The sequence below is a fragment of the Chinchilla lanigera genome, unplaced genomic scaffold (assembly GCF_000276665.1).
Source record: "Chinchilla lanigera isolate Chin_1 unplaced genomic scaffold, ChiLan1.0 scaffold00006, whole genome shotgun sequence".
Classification (NCBI taxonomy): domain Eukaryota; kingdom Metazoa; phylum Chordata; class Mammalia; order Rodentia; family Chinchillidae; genus Chinchilla; species Chinchilla lanigera.
The window spans coordinates 25,581,242-25,594,403 of NW_004955407.1; the positions used below are offsets into that span (position 1 = coordinate 25,581,242).

Genomic DNA, 13,162 nt, shown 5'->3' on the forward strand with positions numbered 1-13,162 from the left:
GATTATATCATCAATGTAGGATCGTACGATCATGGATGGTATATCTTTTATCCATGCCTTTCCAAGATTATTATCGGTGTTGCCAGCTACTTGGTAGCAGGAGAGGACAAGGAGATGAATGACTGGACAATCATGAAGGGAATTTTTATAGGTCAATGCTGGGAATGGCTATATCACATTTACTCACATTCTACTGGCCAGGACTTATGCATATGACCCCTACTCCAAAGCAAGGAGCTAAGGTGGTCTACCATGTGCCCAAAGGAAATGGACCTATTGAGTTGGGGCCGTCTCTATTACAGGTGTCTAGTAAGCACATCTTTACTGGGATATTAAAGTCCACATTTAGCTTACAAGTAACTGATACCATTTGCTGCCCTCTGTTCAGTGGCTCCAGCAGTTCCATCGTGTGAAATACCCTCTTTCGCTCTGAGTGGAACTGTGGTGGAGCTGCGATGTCAAGATAAGGAAGGTAACCCAGCTCCTGAATACATATGGTTTAAGGACGGCAACCGTTTGCTAGAGAACCCAAAACTTGACTCCGGAAGCGCCAACAGCTCATACACAGTGAATACAAAATCTGGAACTCTGGTAAGTTCAAGTATTGGCCTAATAACCGGCACTCGGATGAAATGATTACTCGAGCTTAAAGTGGTGGAGGACAGGGGACTGACGCCATGGCTTGCTCAGTGGAGGGAGGAGGGAGTAGAAGGACAGACATCAGTGCTGGCACAGAGCTGTGATGGGAAGGGCTGCTGTGGGAGGTGGAAGACAGCACAGGAAACCGCAGAGCTGAGCACACGAGCATCTAGCTGGAGATCGGAGCCTGGTTTATGATTGTGGGTCAGGCAATTCTCTAGAGCTACCTTCCTGGTTGGAAGATTAGTAAGTGCATCTCCGTACCACCAGGGATACACAGGAAAGCTCACGGGAGGATGCCCAAGCCCCGTGCTGACCATGTGACGATAGTGGCCAGAAAACCTGTGGACCTGTGCTAGGATGTCCCTGTCATTACTTTTTTTCCAATGATTCTGGATTGTTAGAGGTTCCCTCCATAATTTAAACATTTGTTACTTTAAATTTAGTCCAGATTTTCATATTGTTTCATCCTTAAAATTATTCTGATTGAAAGGCCTTTCTCAGATACTGATGGCAGCCTATACACAAGTTCCTTTTTTTTTAGTGCTGGGGATTGAACCCAGGGCCTTTGCACTGAGCTATATCCCCAGCCCTTTTTAGTTTTTGAGATAGAATCTCACTAAGTTGCCCAAACTGAGCTCAAACGTGGGATCCTCTTGCCTCAGCCTCCCAGAGCGCTAGGATTACAGGAGTGTATTGCCAGGTGAAGATCTGCTCCTTAGAGCTAATGATACTTTAAAAAAAATCTATTTTTACTTTTTTCTTCATGACATTTTTGGATAGAAGTGGGTATGAAAAAAGAGGCCTTTGAATTTGAAGCTTGTCAGTTTAAAAATATCTAATTTCCAGCAAGAAGCAAATGAAGGTGGGAGAACCACCGCTACTACAATTATTTTAACTCTTAAAGATGAGGTAATAATGCAATAATAACAATTTTAAGAATTTTGAAAGGAGGGCATAATGCGTCCTTTCATCCCTTCTATCTATTAATGTAAAATAACATTAAAGACTAGCTCTTCTAATCAGATGTGGTGGTGCACATCTGGAACCCCAGCACTCAGAGAAGCTGAGGCAGGAAGACTGCACATTTAAGACTTGTTCTCAAAAAATAAAAAGGGTCTGATGATGTCCTTGGGTGATGATGTCCTCAGTGTGATGTCCTTGGGTTCAATCGCCAGTACCACAAAATGACCCCACAAAAAATCAAACATTTTATCTTCTGATACATAATAAGCAAGTTGATGCAGTCACAAAATAAGACAGCTTCCGGAAGGTGGAGCTACCTCGAATGAGGCCATGCCGTGGCCCTTCAGCAGTCAGAAGGAGCAGTTAGCAGGTCCAAGTGATTTTCCACTGAGAAACTGAGCAGAAAACCTGCCGGCACACTCTGCTATATTTACTTTTCAAATTTATTTTTTCTCAGAGCAGGTGATAAAAGCCTAAGGCACCTCTGAAATGATACAGATTCCCTTTCCTCATCCAGCCTTCTCCCTCGAGACATCTTGTGAGGTCAGGGGAGTGCACCAGGTTGAAGGAGCACAGGTCGCTTGGTGAAGGGTGAAGGAGGGCTCCGGTGTGTGGATGCCAGGGACTTCTTTTTAGTTGCCAGTTGTAATGGGCTGGAAGACTGTCTGGGGCTTTAGTCCAACTTGTTACATATATGTAACCTGAGCCCTGAGTTTATGGTGGCTATTTTAATAGTATTCTGGCTTTGTGGGAAGGAGACATGGTTTCATCCAGTGAAAACAACCAGGAAAGGCTTTCTACCAAAATATGCTGAAATACACAGAAAGGTGGAAGACGTAGGTAGAGGGTAAAGAGAAGTGAAAGAGGAAAAGAACTTAATCAGATCAAAGCCTTGGCTGTATTAGGAACATATGTTTGGGGGGATCAAGACTATGAGGACATGCTCCTCAGAGGTTCACAGCTCCCATGGGTGCAGTCAGCTGTGACAGCTGTGGGACTGAGGACAGGATGAGGAGAGTGGTGAAAGAATGATCCCGAGCACCCCCTCACGCTCCAGTTGTAACAGAATTCTTCAAGGTGTTCAGGTCTGCATTCTCTCCCTCCCTCCCTTTCCTTCTTTCTTCCCTTTCTATCTGAATTCACTCCTTCCAGAAATTCTCCAAGGGTATAAAACTAGTGGTACCAGTTATGAATTCTACTATGTGGAGGTCTTGCCTTTAATTTGCTTTGGTAGGGAGCAAGGGCTGGGCTTTCTCTTTTAAGAATTTTCAAAAATTCTGGCATTGATACAATTTATAATCTTAAAAATAGTAGCAGTGAAGATCTCCTAGGCCCTAAGATACTCCTGGTGGTAAGTCTGGCACATTAGAGCAAGTGTTATTTGCTGCTACAGTGAACTCGTTTGTGACTTAGCGAAATACGTTAATCCTTTCAGCAGGAGGCCTTCAATTATAAATAGGGCTTCCCTAGGAATTGGAAGTACCTAGACTATGTAATAGTCGCAGATACTATAAACTTTAAACACTGGGCACTGCCTTCCTGTAGTGCTTCTGGGATAGGATGGGGCTGGAGGAAAATCATCTTCCCTATATTTACATCTTTTCTGTCAAATTAAACAGGAGGTCCAGCTTCTTCCTAGTCAAAGTCAGGGTAGATTTTTGAATTCATTGTAAAGATATAAAGTCCTGAGTTGTTAAAAAGTAAAAACCAACTAATCGATAAACTACAAGGGACATGGTTATTTTAGCAGCTTACTTAGAGGTTTATTGTTTAAAAATGTTTTTGTGTTTTCCTTCCACAAACAGAAATTTAACACTGTGTCCAAGCTGGACAGTGGCGAATATTCCTGTGAAGCCCGTAACTCTGTTGGATATCGCAGGTGCCCCCAGAAACTAATGCAAGTAGGTAAGCATGAAATATTGGAAGGAAAATGGCTTTCAATTAGGCTGTGCAAGTATTTGGAAGAAGCAATGGAAAGGAAAAATTTGAGTAATCTGAGGGATAAATAGAAGGGGATATTTAAAATTAACTCGGTAATGCAAAGAAGCAGCTATTATGCTTTCAATCCATTTTCCAATAAACCCAAGGATATGTAGCATTATACTTAACACACTTTTTAATTTTTCAAATCAGTGTGTTTACAATATGCTCTCCTGAGTAATCTTTCAAACGAGAGCTAAATGTCTTATAGTGTGTAAATTGCTGAGGGTCCACAAGTCTGAGTGGACATCTCACTTACATCTCTGCCATACTGCTACCTCCTCTCAGGAAAGCTATTCAGCTTCTATGTCTCAGTCACCCCAAGGTGGAAGTAAGGCTATTCCTTCCTCATACAGTTGCTGCAAAGATTAAAATACTCAATATTTGTAAGTGTTAGAGCTGCCTGTTACACCTGTGAGCATTATATACCTGTTAGCTCTTTCAGTTATTGTTATCGAGTTCTTGCTGACAGTTTTTTCAGTATTCTAAACTACTAGCTTATACTTATCCTGCAGTAGCCTTTCTAAAAAGACAAGTGGAATAGCTACTGATCTAGGTTGCTACAAAACATAGCTGCATGTATTATATTTATTTCATGAAGCAAGCTTCATAGAATCCGATAAAAATCGGTGTTTAAGAAGATTTTCTAGGTTACATGTATTTCAGACCATATTATTGCTTTTCAAAAATTCATTTTTAGTAATTTGATTGAATTAGTCCTGTGGTGGGAGCCACGTGTTTTGAAGATAGTTATGGAATGAAAAAGATGTGCCGGAAATGCTGCCTAAGGGGCTAATGTCACTGTACCCTGAAACAGGATACGGAGGATGCTCCTTGTTTTGGGAGCTTGTCCTCAGATTAGTGGGGTCAGAAATTCATCTTTTCAGTGCATTTAGAGGAGTACAGATACAGCTGCACAAATATGCAACATCTATTTCTATATTAGCATTACATTTTAAAAATACAAATGTTTTAAATTTCAAGATATCCTACAGTATAAGATATTCAATATATATTCTAATTTCCATGAACATGTTTGAGCTTCTGATTTTTGCTTTTAAAAATTCAGGTTTACATAGCATTGACGTTGTCCACCAAACCTGCTGATATTTATACTCAAACATAAACAGTTAATTAAACAACCAAAAAGTATTCCTCTCAGATCTAAATATTAGGACAGAAACACTTAATCTGCTGGAAGACAAAATAGGTGTAACTCTTATTTTGTTTTTTGTAATCTTTTTGAGACAGGGTTTTGCTACACAGTTCAGGCTGGTCTTGAACTCATTTTGTAGCTTGTCAACTTGCAGCAATCTTCCTGCCTCAGCTTCCCCAGTGCTGGGGTTACAAGTGTGTACCACCATGTCTGGCCAAAATTAGTAAAACTCTTGAAGACATAAGCAAAGACAAAGACTTTCTCAACAGAACTCCATTGCACAAAAAAGTAATACCAAGAGTCAACAGATAGGATCACATCAATTAAAAAGCTTTTGTATAGCAAAGGAAACCACCAACAGAATGAAAAGACTGCCTACAGAATAGGAAAGAGCTTTGCCAGCTAGTCTTCAGACAAACACTAGTATCTAAAACACAGAAACAGTTCAAAAAAATTAGATCCCCCAAATTTAAAGACCCTATTAAACAAGGCATCTTACATGAATAGACATTTCTCAGAAGAAAAAATATAAATGGCCAATGAACACATGAAAAAATGTTCAACATCACTGGCCATTCAAGAAATGCAACTTAAAACAACAGTGAGATTCCATTTCCACAAAGAATTGCTACCAACAAGAAATCAAGCAATAACAATTGCTGGAGGTTGTGGGATGCAGAGAGACCTTTTTCGCTGTTGGTGGGAATGTAAACTGGTACAACCACTATGAAAGTCAGTGTGGGGATTCTCAAAAAAGCACAGTGGAAATTCTATTGGACTCAGCTATGCCACTTCTAGGTATTTTTCCAAACAGGTTAAAGACACTGTATGATAGTGATGTATGCATACCTATGTTTGCAGCAGGACAATTTATAACAGTTGAATCTTGGAAGCAGCCTATATGCCCATCAATGAATGAATAATGAAAATATGGTAGTTATACATAATGGAGTACTACTGTGCCATAAAGAAGGATAAACTTGAAGCGAGGTGTGGTAATGCATGCCTGTAATCCCAGAGCTCAAGAGGCTGAGGTAGGAGGATCACAGTGACTTCAAGGCCAGCCTAAATTACATAGTGAGTTCAAGGCCAGCCTGGAATACTTGATTCCCGACAAAAAAAAAAAAAAAAAAAAAGATAAACTCAGGTCATTTGTAGGAAAATGGATGAAAGTAACTTGGACACACAAGCTTAAATTCCACATGCTTTCTCTTATATGGGAAACCCAGTATACAAAGTGCAAAATAAAAGACAGACAGTAGGAAAAAAAAGAGAGAAAAAAGTTATTGTAAGCAAGCATGGCCCATGTATCTAAAAGTGTACCTTGATTTAGTATGACTGTCTTATATGTTTTATATGCTTTTGGCCTGTTAATTTTATAGTAATCTGTATTTGTGGTAATTAACTTGATAAGGACTCATAAATAAGTGAATCTGATGCTGACAAAAAAATTTTTTTAAAGGATGGGTGGAGGGGAAGGGGAAAAAAAGATTAAGATGTCTTACATATGTGTACCTGCAATGAATGTACTCAGCATGTCCTGCAGACATGGACTAATAAAAATTAATTTTTAAAAAATAATAAATCATGTAGTATAGGATCTTGTGATCTCAGAATATTTTTATAATTGCTTAGGTTATGCTTTGGAGTTTCCTTTTGTGTCAAATTGACCTTCAGTGAATTGAGTAAACTTATTCCTCACAGCAAGAAACCAAAATTGAAACAAAACAAAAATATCCCTCGCAGTACTGCTTTGGAATGATGTATACATACCTATGTTTGCAGCAGCACAACATGTAACAGCTAAATCTTGGAAGCAGCGTATATGCCCATCAATGAATGAATAATGAAAATATGGTAGTTATACATAATAATTTTAAAAATTTATTGGCACATGTCTGAACATTTATGCATTAATGAAATGTTTTCCTAACTTCATTTATTTACACACTATCTTCATGGTTTTCATCATAACCTTATAGCACTGCAGTATTTTCTATTTATTTACCCTTCCATTTTAATTGTTCTGTTTAGTTTAAATGCTGGCTTTAGTTTCATCTTAAGAAATATCTATCTGTGAAATCATAGTTTAGGTATATGTCTTTTTTTCCTAGTACACAATAAATAAATATACACCAGATAAACTCTGTAAGTTTGTTTCCTTAGTGAGGGCACTTTACTTTGAACATAATTTCCATGCATCTACCTTTCCTAAGTATTAGTTAGCTTAAGAGTTAAAATTAGTTTTATGTTCATTCATTCATCCATTGAACCTGGGCGTTTCATGGCCTTGGTTGGAAATTTACATCTTGTGAAACAAATACAAATTCACGAATTCTTATTCTTTGTGAATTATCACTGATAACTTGAAACCGAAACTAGAATCTGTTAACCATCCAAAAGTTAGTCTCTTTTTAAAAATACAAAATGAAGTATGGATTTGTGGATTTTCAGGCTGCTTTATTTTGAGAATCCCACAGACACCATTCCTGTCTACTCTTTTAGCAGTCTGGTTCCTTTGCTTTCAGTTAGTACCTTCCTTTTATAGCAGCCTTCCTTTTAAATTTGTATTCAAAGAATACAGAATATTTTCATATTTATTATTCTCTTCACTGAGGCATGATGTGGTTGGTTGTATGACTCGCTTGACTTCTCACAGAAGTTGTTGGAAGTTGTGGATCCACACAACTTCCCTCTATTCTATCTTCCATTCCGTCAAAGAAGGTAACAACTTTTATTCCATGACTTAGGCTTACAGGTCAGTACAGGTCAATACAGGTCAACACAGGTCAATACAGGTCAAGACAGTTGCTTGTTAGAACATGGCTTTGGGAAATTCCTTCACAGATGTCAAATTCATTGCCAACTATAGGACAGCATTTTTGGTCAAGCGATAACCCTTAGATTAAACACAATGTACATGTCGTTTGTTGACTGCTACAAAGAAAATAGTAGGCACAGTTTGGTTCTCAGGAGTTTTCATTTAGTTACTGATTTAATTTTACCTTAGCGTGTGATTACTTTGGGGATTTTGGCATCTCTACTCTTTTTTTTTTGTCCAAGTAAATAGCAAAATCTCATTGGCTTCTCAGTTTCAATGTCCAAGCCAATATGAATTGGTTTTATACTAAGGAATCATTCATTCATTCATTCATGTTTTTTACACTAGTCTAATTACTCAGCCGTTCATAAAATTAATCCTATTTTCTTTTGTTAAAAAAAGAATCACTGAATTTTTCAGAGGTATCTGAGAAAATTAATAACATACTTAGCACTAGGGGAGAATTGTAAGGCCAGAACTTTCTATAATAAGCACACTTACTTTAACAATCTTTTTAAAGAAGTCTTTCCCAAAAAGCTGAATATGGTGGTGCATGGCTGTAATCCAAGGTACTCAGGAGGTGGAGGAGGAGAATCATTGCAAGCTCAAGGCTAGCCTGAGCAACTAAGTAAAACCTGTTCTCAAGATAAAAAATAAAAAATGAGCCAGGGATGTAACACAGTGCTCCTTGGATTCAATCCTCAGTTTCACAGAAAAAAAAAAAAAAAAAGAAAAAGAAAAAGAAAAAGAAAAGAAAGAAAAATTCTTTCTCAAAACATACACTTTAAAATGACTATAGTTACTGTTGAGAAAAATGCTAATATTTTCTCCCAGTTATCTAATCATTATTAATTAATACTTGCTTTCAAAAATAGCCATGGTGGTATATGCCTGCAGTCCCAACTACTCTGCCTGAGGCAGGAGGACCAAAAGTTTGAGGTTAACCTGGGTAATTTAGTTAAAACCTATCTCAAAATAAGATCATTTTAAAAATTTTTTGTAAGAAGGGCTAGGAATGTAGCTCAGTGCTTGCCTACACCCATAAGGTGTTACATACCCTAGAAAATATACACACACATACATAGAACCCAAGGCTAGGGGTACAGTTCAAAAGGCTGAGGGTTCAATCCCTAGCACCACAGGGGAGGGGGAACCCTTTGAGGAATTGCTCCTGTAATAAATACATAAGTATGTAAGTGAAAATAGAGTATAGTTCTTGAAATCTCTGTGGCCAAGGTGCAGATATGTAACCCGGATGTTTAGATTTAATTACACATAGATGAATCACACAGTCAAGCATGCTAACAGGTTGTGTCATGAATGGAGGTCCCTAGTTACGTAGTTCTTTCCCTAGTGAAGTCATGTTGCTCATTTTATTAATGACTTGAATGAAGGTGTCTTTCATACAGTTCTCAATTTGCATAAATAGTAAGCCTGCTAAATTCATAATCTAATTATTGAGCAATAGAACCAATCCAGGAAAATGATCTTGTAAGTTGCTAATGTGATAGTCATTCCAAACTTGGGTCCAAAAAATCTAGTTATATTAGGTTAAAGGAAAAGTGACTTAATAGCAACAGTAAAAAGCTTGTTTAATTAACTGAAACTCATTTAAAATTCAGTGGGATAGTAGTTTAGTGATTATATATAGATTGTATATCACACACACACACACACCCCATATATATTCAAGAAGGTGGGTGCTTCTGACATTTAGTTTTATGGAATAACAGTGGCGTATTCTTTCTTTGAGGCCATTCCTAGTATTTATGAAATTGATACAGATAATAATGTAGAAGAATTTTAAGTAAAATTTTGGATGGAGGAAACATGATAGAATACTTGGACTTACTGAACTTCAAAGATTTCTTCCAACCTATATTTAATTCTGTGAATTATTACATCCTCAAATGAATGCAAGAGAATACTATACACTTTATTTCTGGATCACAGAATTTCGTAAAATATAAGACTCTCACAAAGATTTTTAAACTCTAAGATTCTTGTTCAACTTAGTTCTGTTAATATTTTCAATCAGTTTTACACCATGTCTTGGAATTAAGTTGGTTGAACAGGCTGCAAAAGCTTGAAACTAGGGGCTAGGGATTTAGCTCAGCGGCAAAGCGCCTGCCTGGCAAGCGCAAGGTCGTGAGTTCGGTTCCTGGTACCGGAGAAAAACCAAAACCAAAAAAAAAAAAAAAAGCTTGAAACTATACTTTTAGCAAGTTACAAAGGGGAGCCCTTTTGAGCAATTTCTATTTAATTCCACATCTATCCACGTATTAGATGTGAATTTATGCCTGAATTATCTCACATTACAGATGATCTCAGCATAAGTGGCATCATAGCTGCTGTAGTAGCTGTGGTCTTAGTGATTTGTGCGTGTGGCCTCGGTGTGTGCTATGCTCAGAGAAAAGGCTACTTCTCAAGTAAGTGAATTTCACCTTTCTTCGATACCTGATTTCCTGTACATATAGAGTTTTCTTGTGAGACATTGTTTCTCCTAAGAGCTTCTAACAAACTCTGGATTGCAGTTTTCATTGATTTTTCTGCTATGGATAATGTCCCAGATAACATGCAAGTAGGTTATAAAGTACCTAGGTAGCCATAGAGGAAAAAAAGCTGTCTTTGTTGCAGAATTCCAAGCAACACTATAAAATATGTGAAAGGCAGATAGTCAATGTAGATGGATACTTATAGTGTAATTACATATATATATATATATATAATACTTTAAAGTTAGGGATTGTATATACCCTCCCTCCCCCCTGTTCCCTCTCTTCCTCCATCCCTTCCCTTCTTTCTTTCCTTTTTTTGGAGGTGCTGGGATCAAATCCAGGTCCTTGCACTCAGGGCAAGGGATCTACCTTTGAGCTACATCTCCAACCCGGGAATTTTATATCTGGATATATATTGCTTTCTAGTTTTACAAGCAATTTTATTGAAATCCACCAGTGAACTGTTTTATTAGTGAAGAGTGGAACAATGAATGTCAAATTTAGCATAACTAGAACTGTTCAATCAAAACCAGAAACAGCAGGCATGGTAGTGCAGGTCTGTAATTTCAGTGCTCTGGGGTTCTAAGGCAGAAGGATCAAAAGCTAGAGATCAGCTTGGGCATCCTGGTGCCTCAGAAAGACCCTGTCTCAAAAATAAAAGTAAAGTCATGTACAGGTACAAATTCCCTATGACGAATTTGATCATTATGTATACCTAAAATGTTCCAATAAATGTAATTAATTTAAAAAAGAAAAGAAACCTTAAAAGTACATTTTTAAAAATTAAATTAAATTATAAAAATTAAGAAGGGCTGAGATGGAGCTCAGTGCAAATGCACTGGATTCAACCCCCAGTATAAATAAATAAATAAATAATTTTATTAGAAATACTTCTGAACAAAGTTTTTAATTACTGAAGTTTAGGCCTTTTGTAACTTCAAACTCCATTTTATGATGCAATAGGTTTGATGTAAATGTTGAAATTTTAAAATGTTTCATCCTTTTAATGTATTTTTTCATTTCCAGTTTTTAAAATTGAAATTTTAAAATGTTTCATCCTTTTAATGTATTTTTTCATTTCCAGTTGTTAAATATCTTGACAGTTCAAAGAACTCCATTAAGTCCACTGGCAATAATGTATAAAGCTGAATTTTTAAATGGAGCAATGAATACGTTTATAGCATAAAAATATTAAAATCCATTGTTTTATAATGGGTATTAATTTTAGAATTTAGGCTTAAAAAATAACAAAATAAAACAAATTTAAAAGGAGTTTCTGATAATATCTATAGGTAGATTTTACATCATAAAATATTTCCATGAACATAAATTCAAGGAGATTCCCTATAATTAAGAATAAGTGTTCTGTGAATTAATAGTATTGTTCTGGCAGTGGTGGCGAACCTACAGCACATGTGCCAGAGCTGGCTGTTTGTTGTCATTGAAACCTCTACAAAGTTCGCCATCACCTGTATATAGTGCCGTATTTAGTCCAATATCACGTTAATTTCACGAATTGAATCTAGCTGTGTCCCCCTGCTGGTCTTCAGTGAAAGTACAGACAAATAAGATACTCCAATATTTTTGTCATTGTTATTTATAGTTGCAGAGAATACCTGTCTATTTTTAATGAAAAGTAAACACATTCTTCTTAAAATACTGAATTAAAGAGCTGACTCATCGGATACTAGCAATTTACTAAGAATACTGCTCTCATTTTCATCTGGCAGAAAAATCTATCCAAGAGAACCATATGTTTGAACTATGGTTTGGGACAGGGGTTGGCGAACAATGATCTATGGCCCAAATCCAGTCTACTACCTGATTTTATATGGTTCGTAAGCTAAGAATGGTTTGTACAGATGAGAACTTGTTGCTATTTGATGATGGGTAATACTAACTTTGAACCCCAATTAAAAGAAGTGTTAGCTCCCCAAAAAGTATTCCATTCTTCTAGTTAGTAGGCTTGTAGTATAAGGATTTGATTATTCTTATATTTTAATTTTATCAATAAAATTGTATAAATTTTGTTCTCTCTAGTTCTGTAAGTACTTATGTAGTATCCTTGATTTTGCCTCTGGGCCCACAACACCAAAAATATTTACTGTGTGGCTTTTTATAGAAAACATTTGCCAGCTCTTCATTTAGAAGGTACCAATATCAGCATGTAACGCTGAAGGTTAAAAAGAAATTAAGCCAAAATTCACTTTTAAATGAATCTGTCACGACATATTAATTCTTGCAATAATGATATGTACTTTTTCTTTTGTAGAAGAAACTTCCTACCAGTAAGTATAATTTATTAACATGCATGCCTTTTTTATCATATCAACTAATATTCTGATAGCTGTCCATTTGATGTCAAAAGTAGGACATCAGATTTTAATGTAGATTTAATCCTGTGGGAAGTTATTCAGTTCATCATGAAATACATCCTACCTCATGCTCATGCCTACTTGAAATCCTCCTGCCTCAGCCTCCTGAGTAGCTGGTTTCCATAGTACTTATCACAATCTGACATCTCTACAGTATACACATTTGTCTGTAAACAATGATTGACTAGAGAGGACACATGGTCCTCATTTTACTTTGTAGGCCTTTCCATAGTTCTGCTTTAAAAAATATGCATTTACTGTATTTATATAAACTTTAAAATTTGGATAAAATTTTAGTCATTTTTTTACATTTAAGTGAATAATGACTTTGTGCCCAACACCATTGTAGGGATTAGTAATGTAGCAGTGAACACAACAGGCCAAAAAAATACAAAACCTCATATAATGCTACTTTGTACAAGTTACGGTCAAGTCAAGAAAGTCAGAAAGTACACAAATGTGTATACTATAGAGATGTCAGATTGTGATAAGTACTATGGAAACCAGCTACTCAGGAGGCTGAGGCAGGAGGATTTCAAGTTCAAGGCCAACCTGGGCAACACAGACCCTCCCCTAGAGAGAAAGAGAGAGAGACAGAGAGACAGACAGAGAGACAGAGATAGAGAGACAGAGGTGGGGAGGAAAAGGGGATAGGAAAGGAGGGGGTGCTATGGAAAAAAACAAAGCAAGTAAGAGAGGGAAAACACAAACTGTTGGAGTGGAGATG

The 13,162-nt window shown here is 36.9% G+C and overlaps 1 protein-coding gene across 1 annotated transcript in view; it reads left to right on the top strand.

Annotated features, from left to right (window-relative positions):
* Positions 1–13,162, top strand: part of Jam2 (junctional adhesion molecule 2) — a gene marked incomplete in the record, with an annotated part of 67,661 nt that overhangs the window by 49,351 nt on the left and 5,148 nt on the right. Inside the window, 4 exon segments of the mRNA XM_013503918.1 lie at positions 389–591; positions 3,411–3,510; positions 9,884–9,991; positions 12,333–12,348. Coding sequence (XP_013359372.1) covers positions 389–591; positions 3,411–3,510; positions 9,884–9,991; positions 12,333–12,348 — 427 coding nt within the window.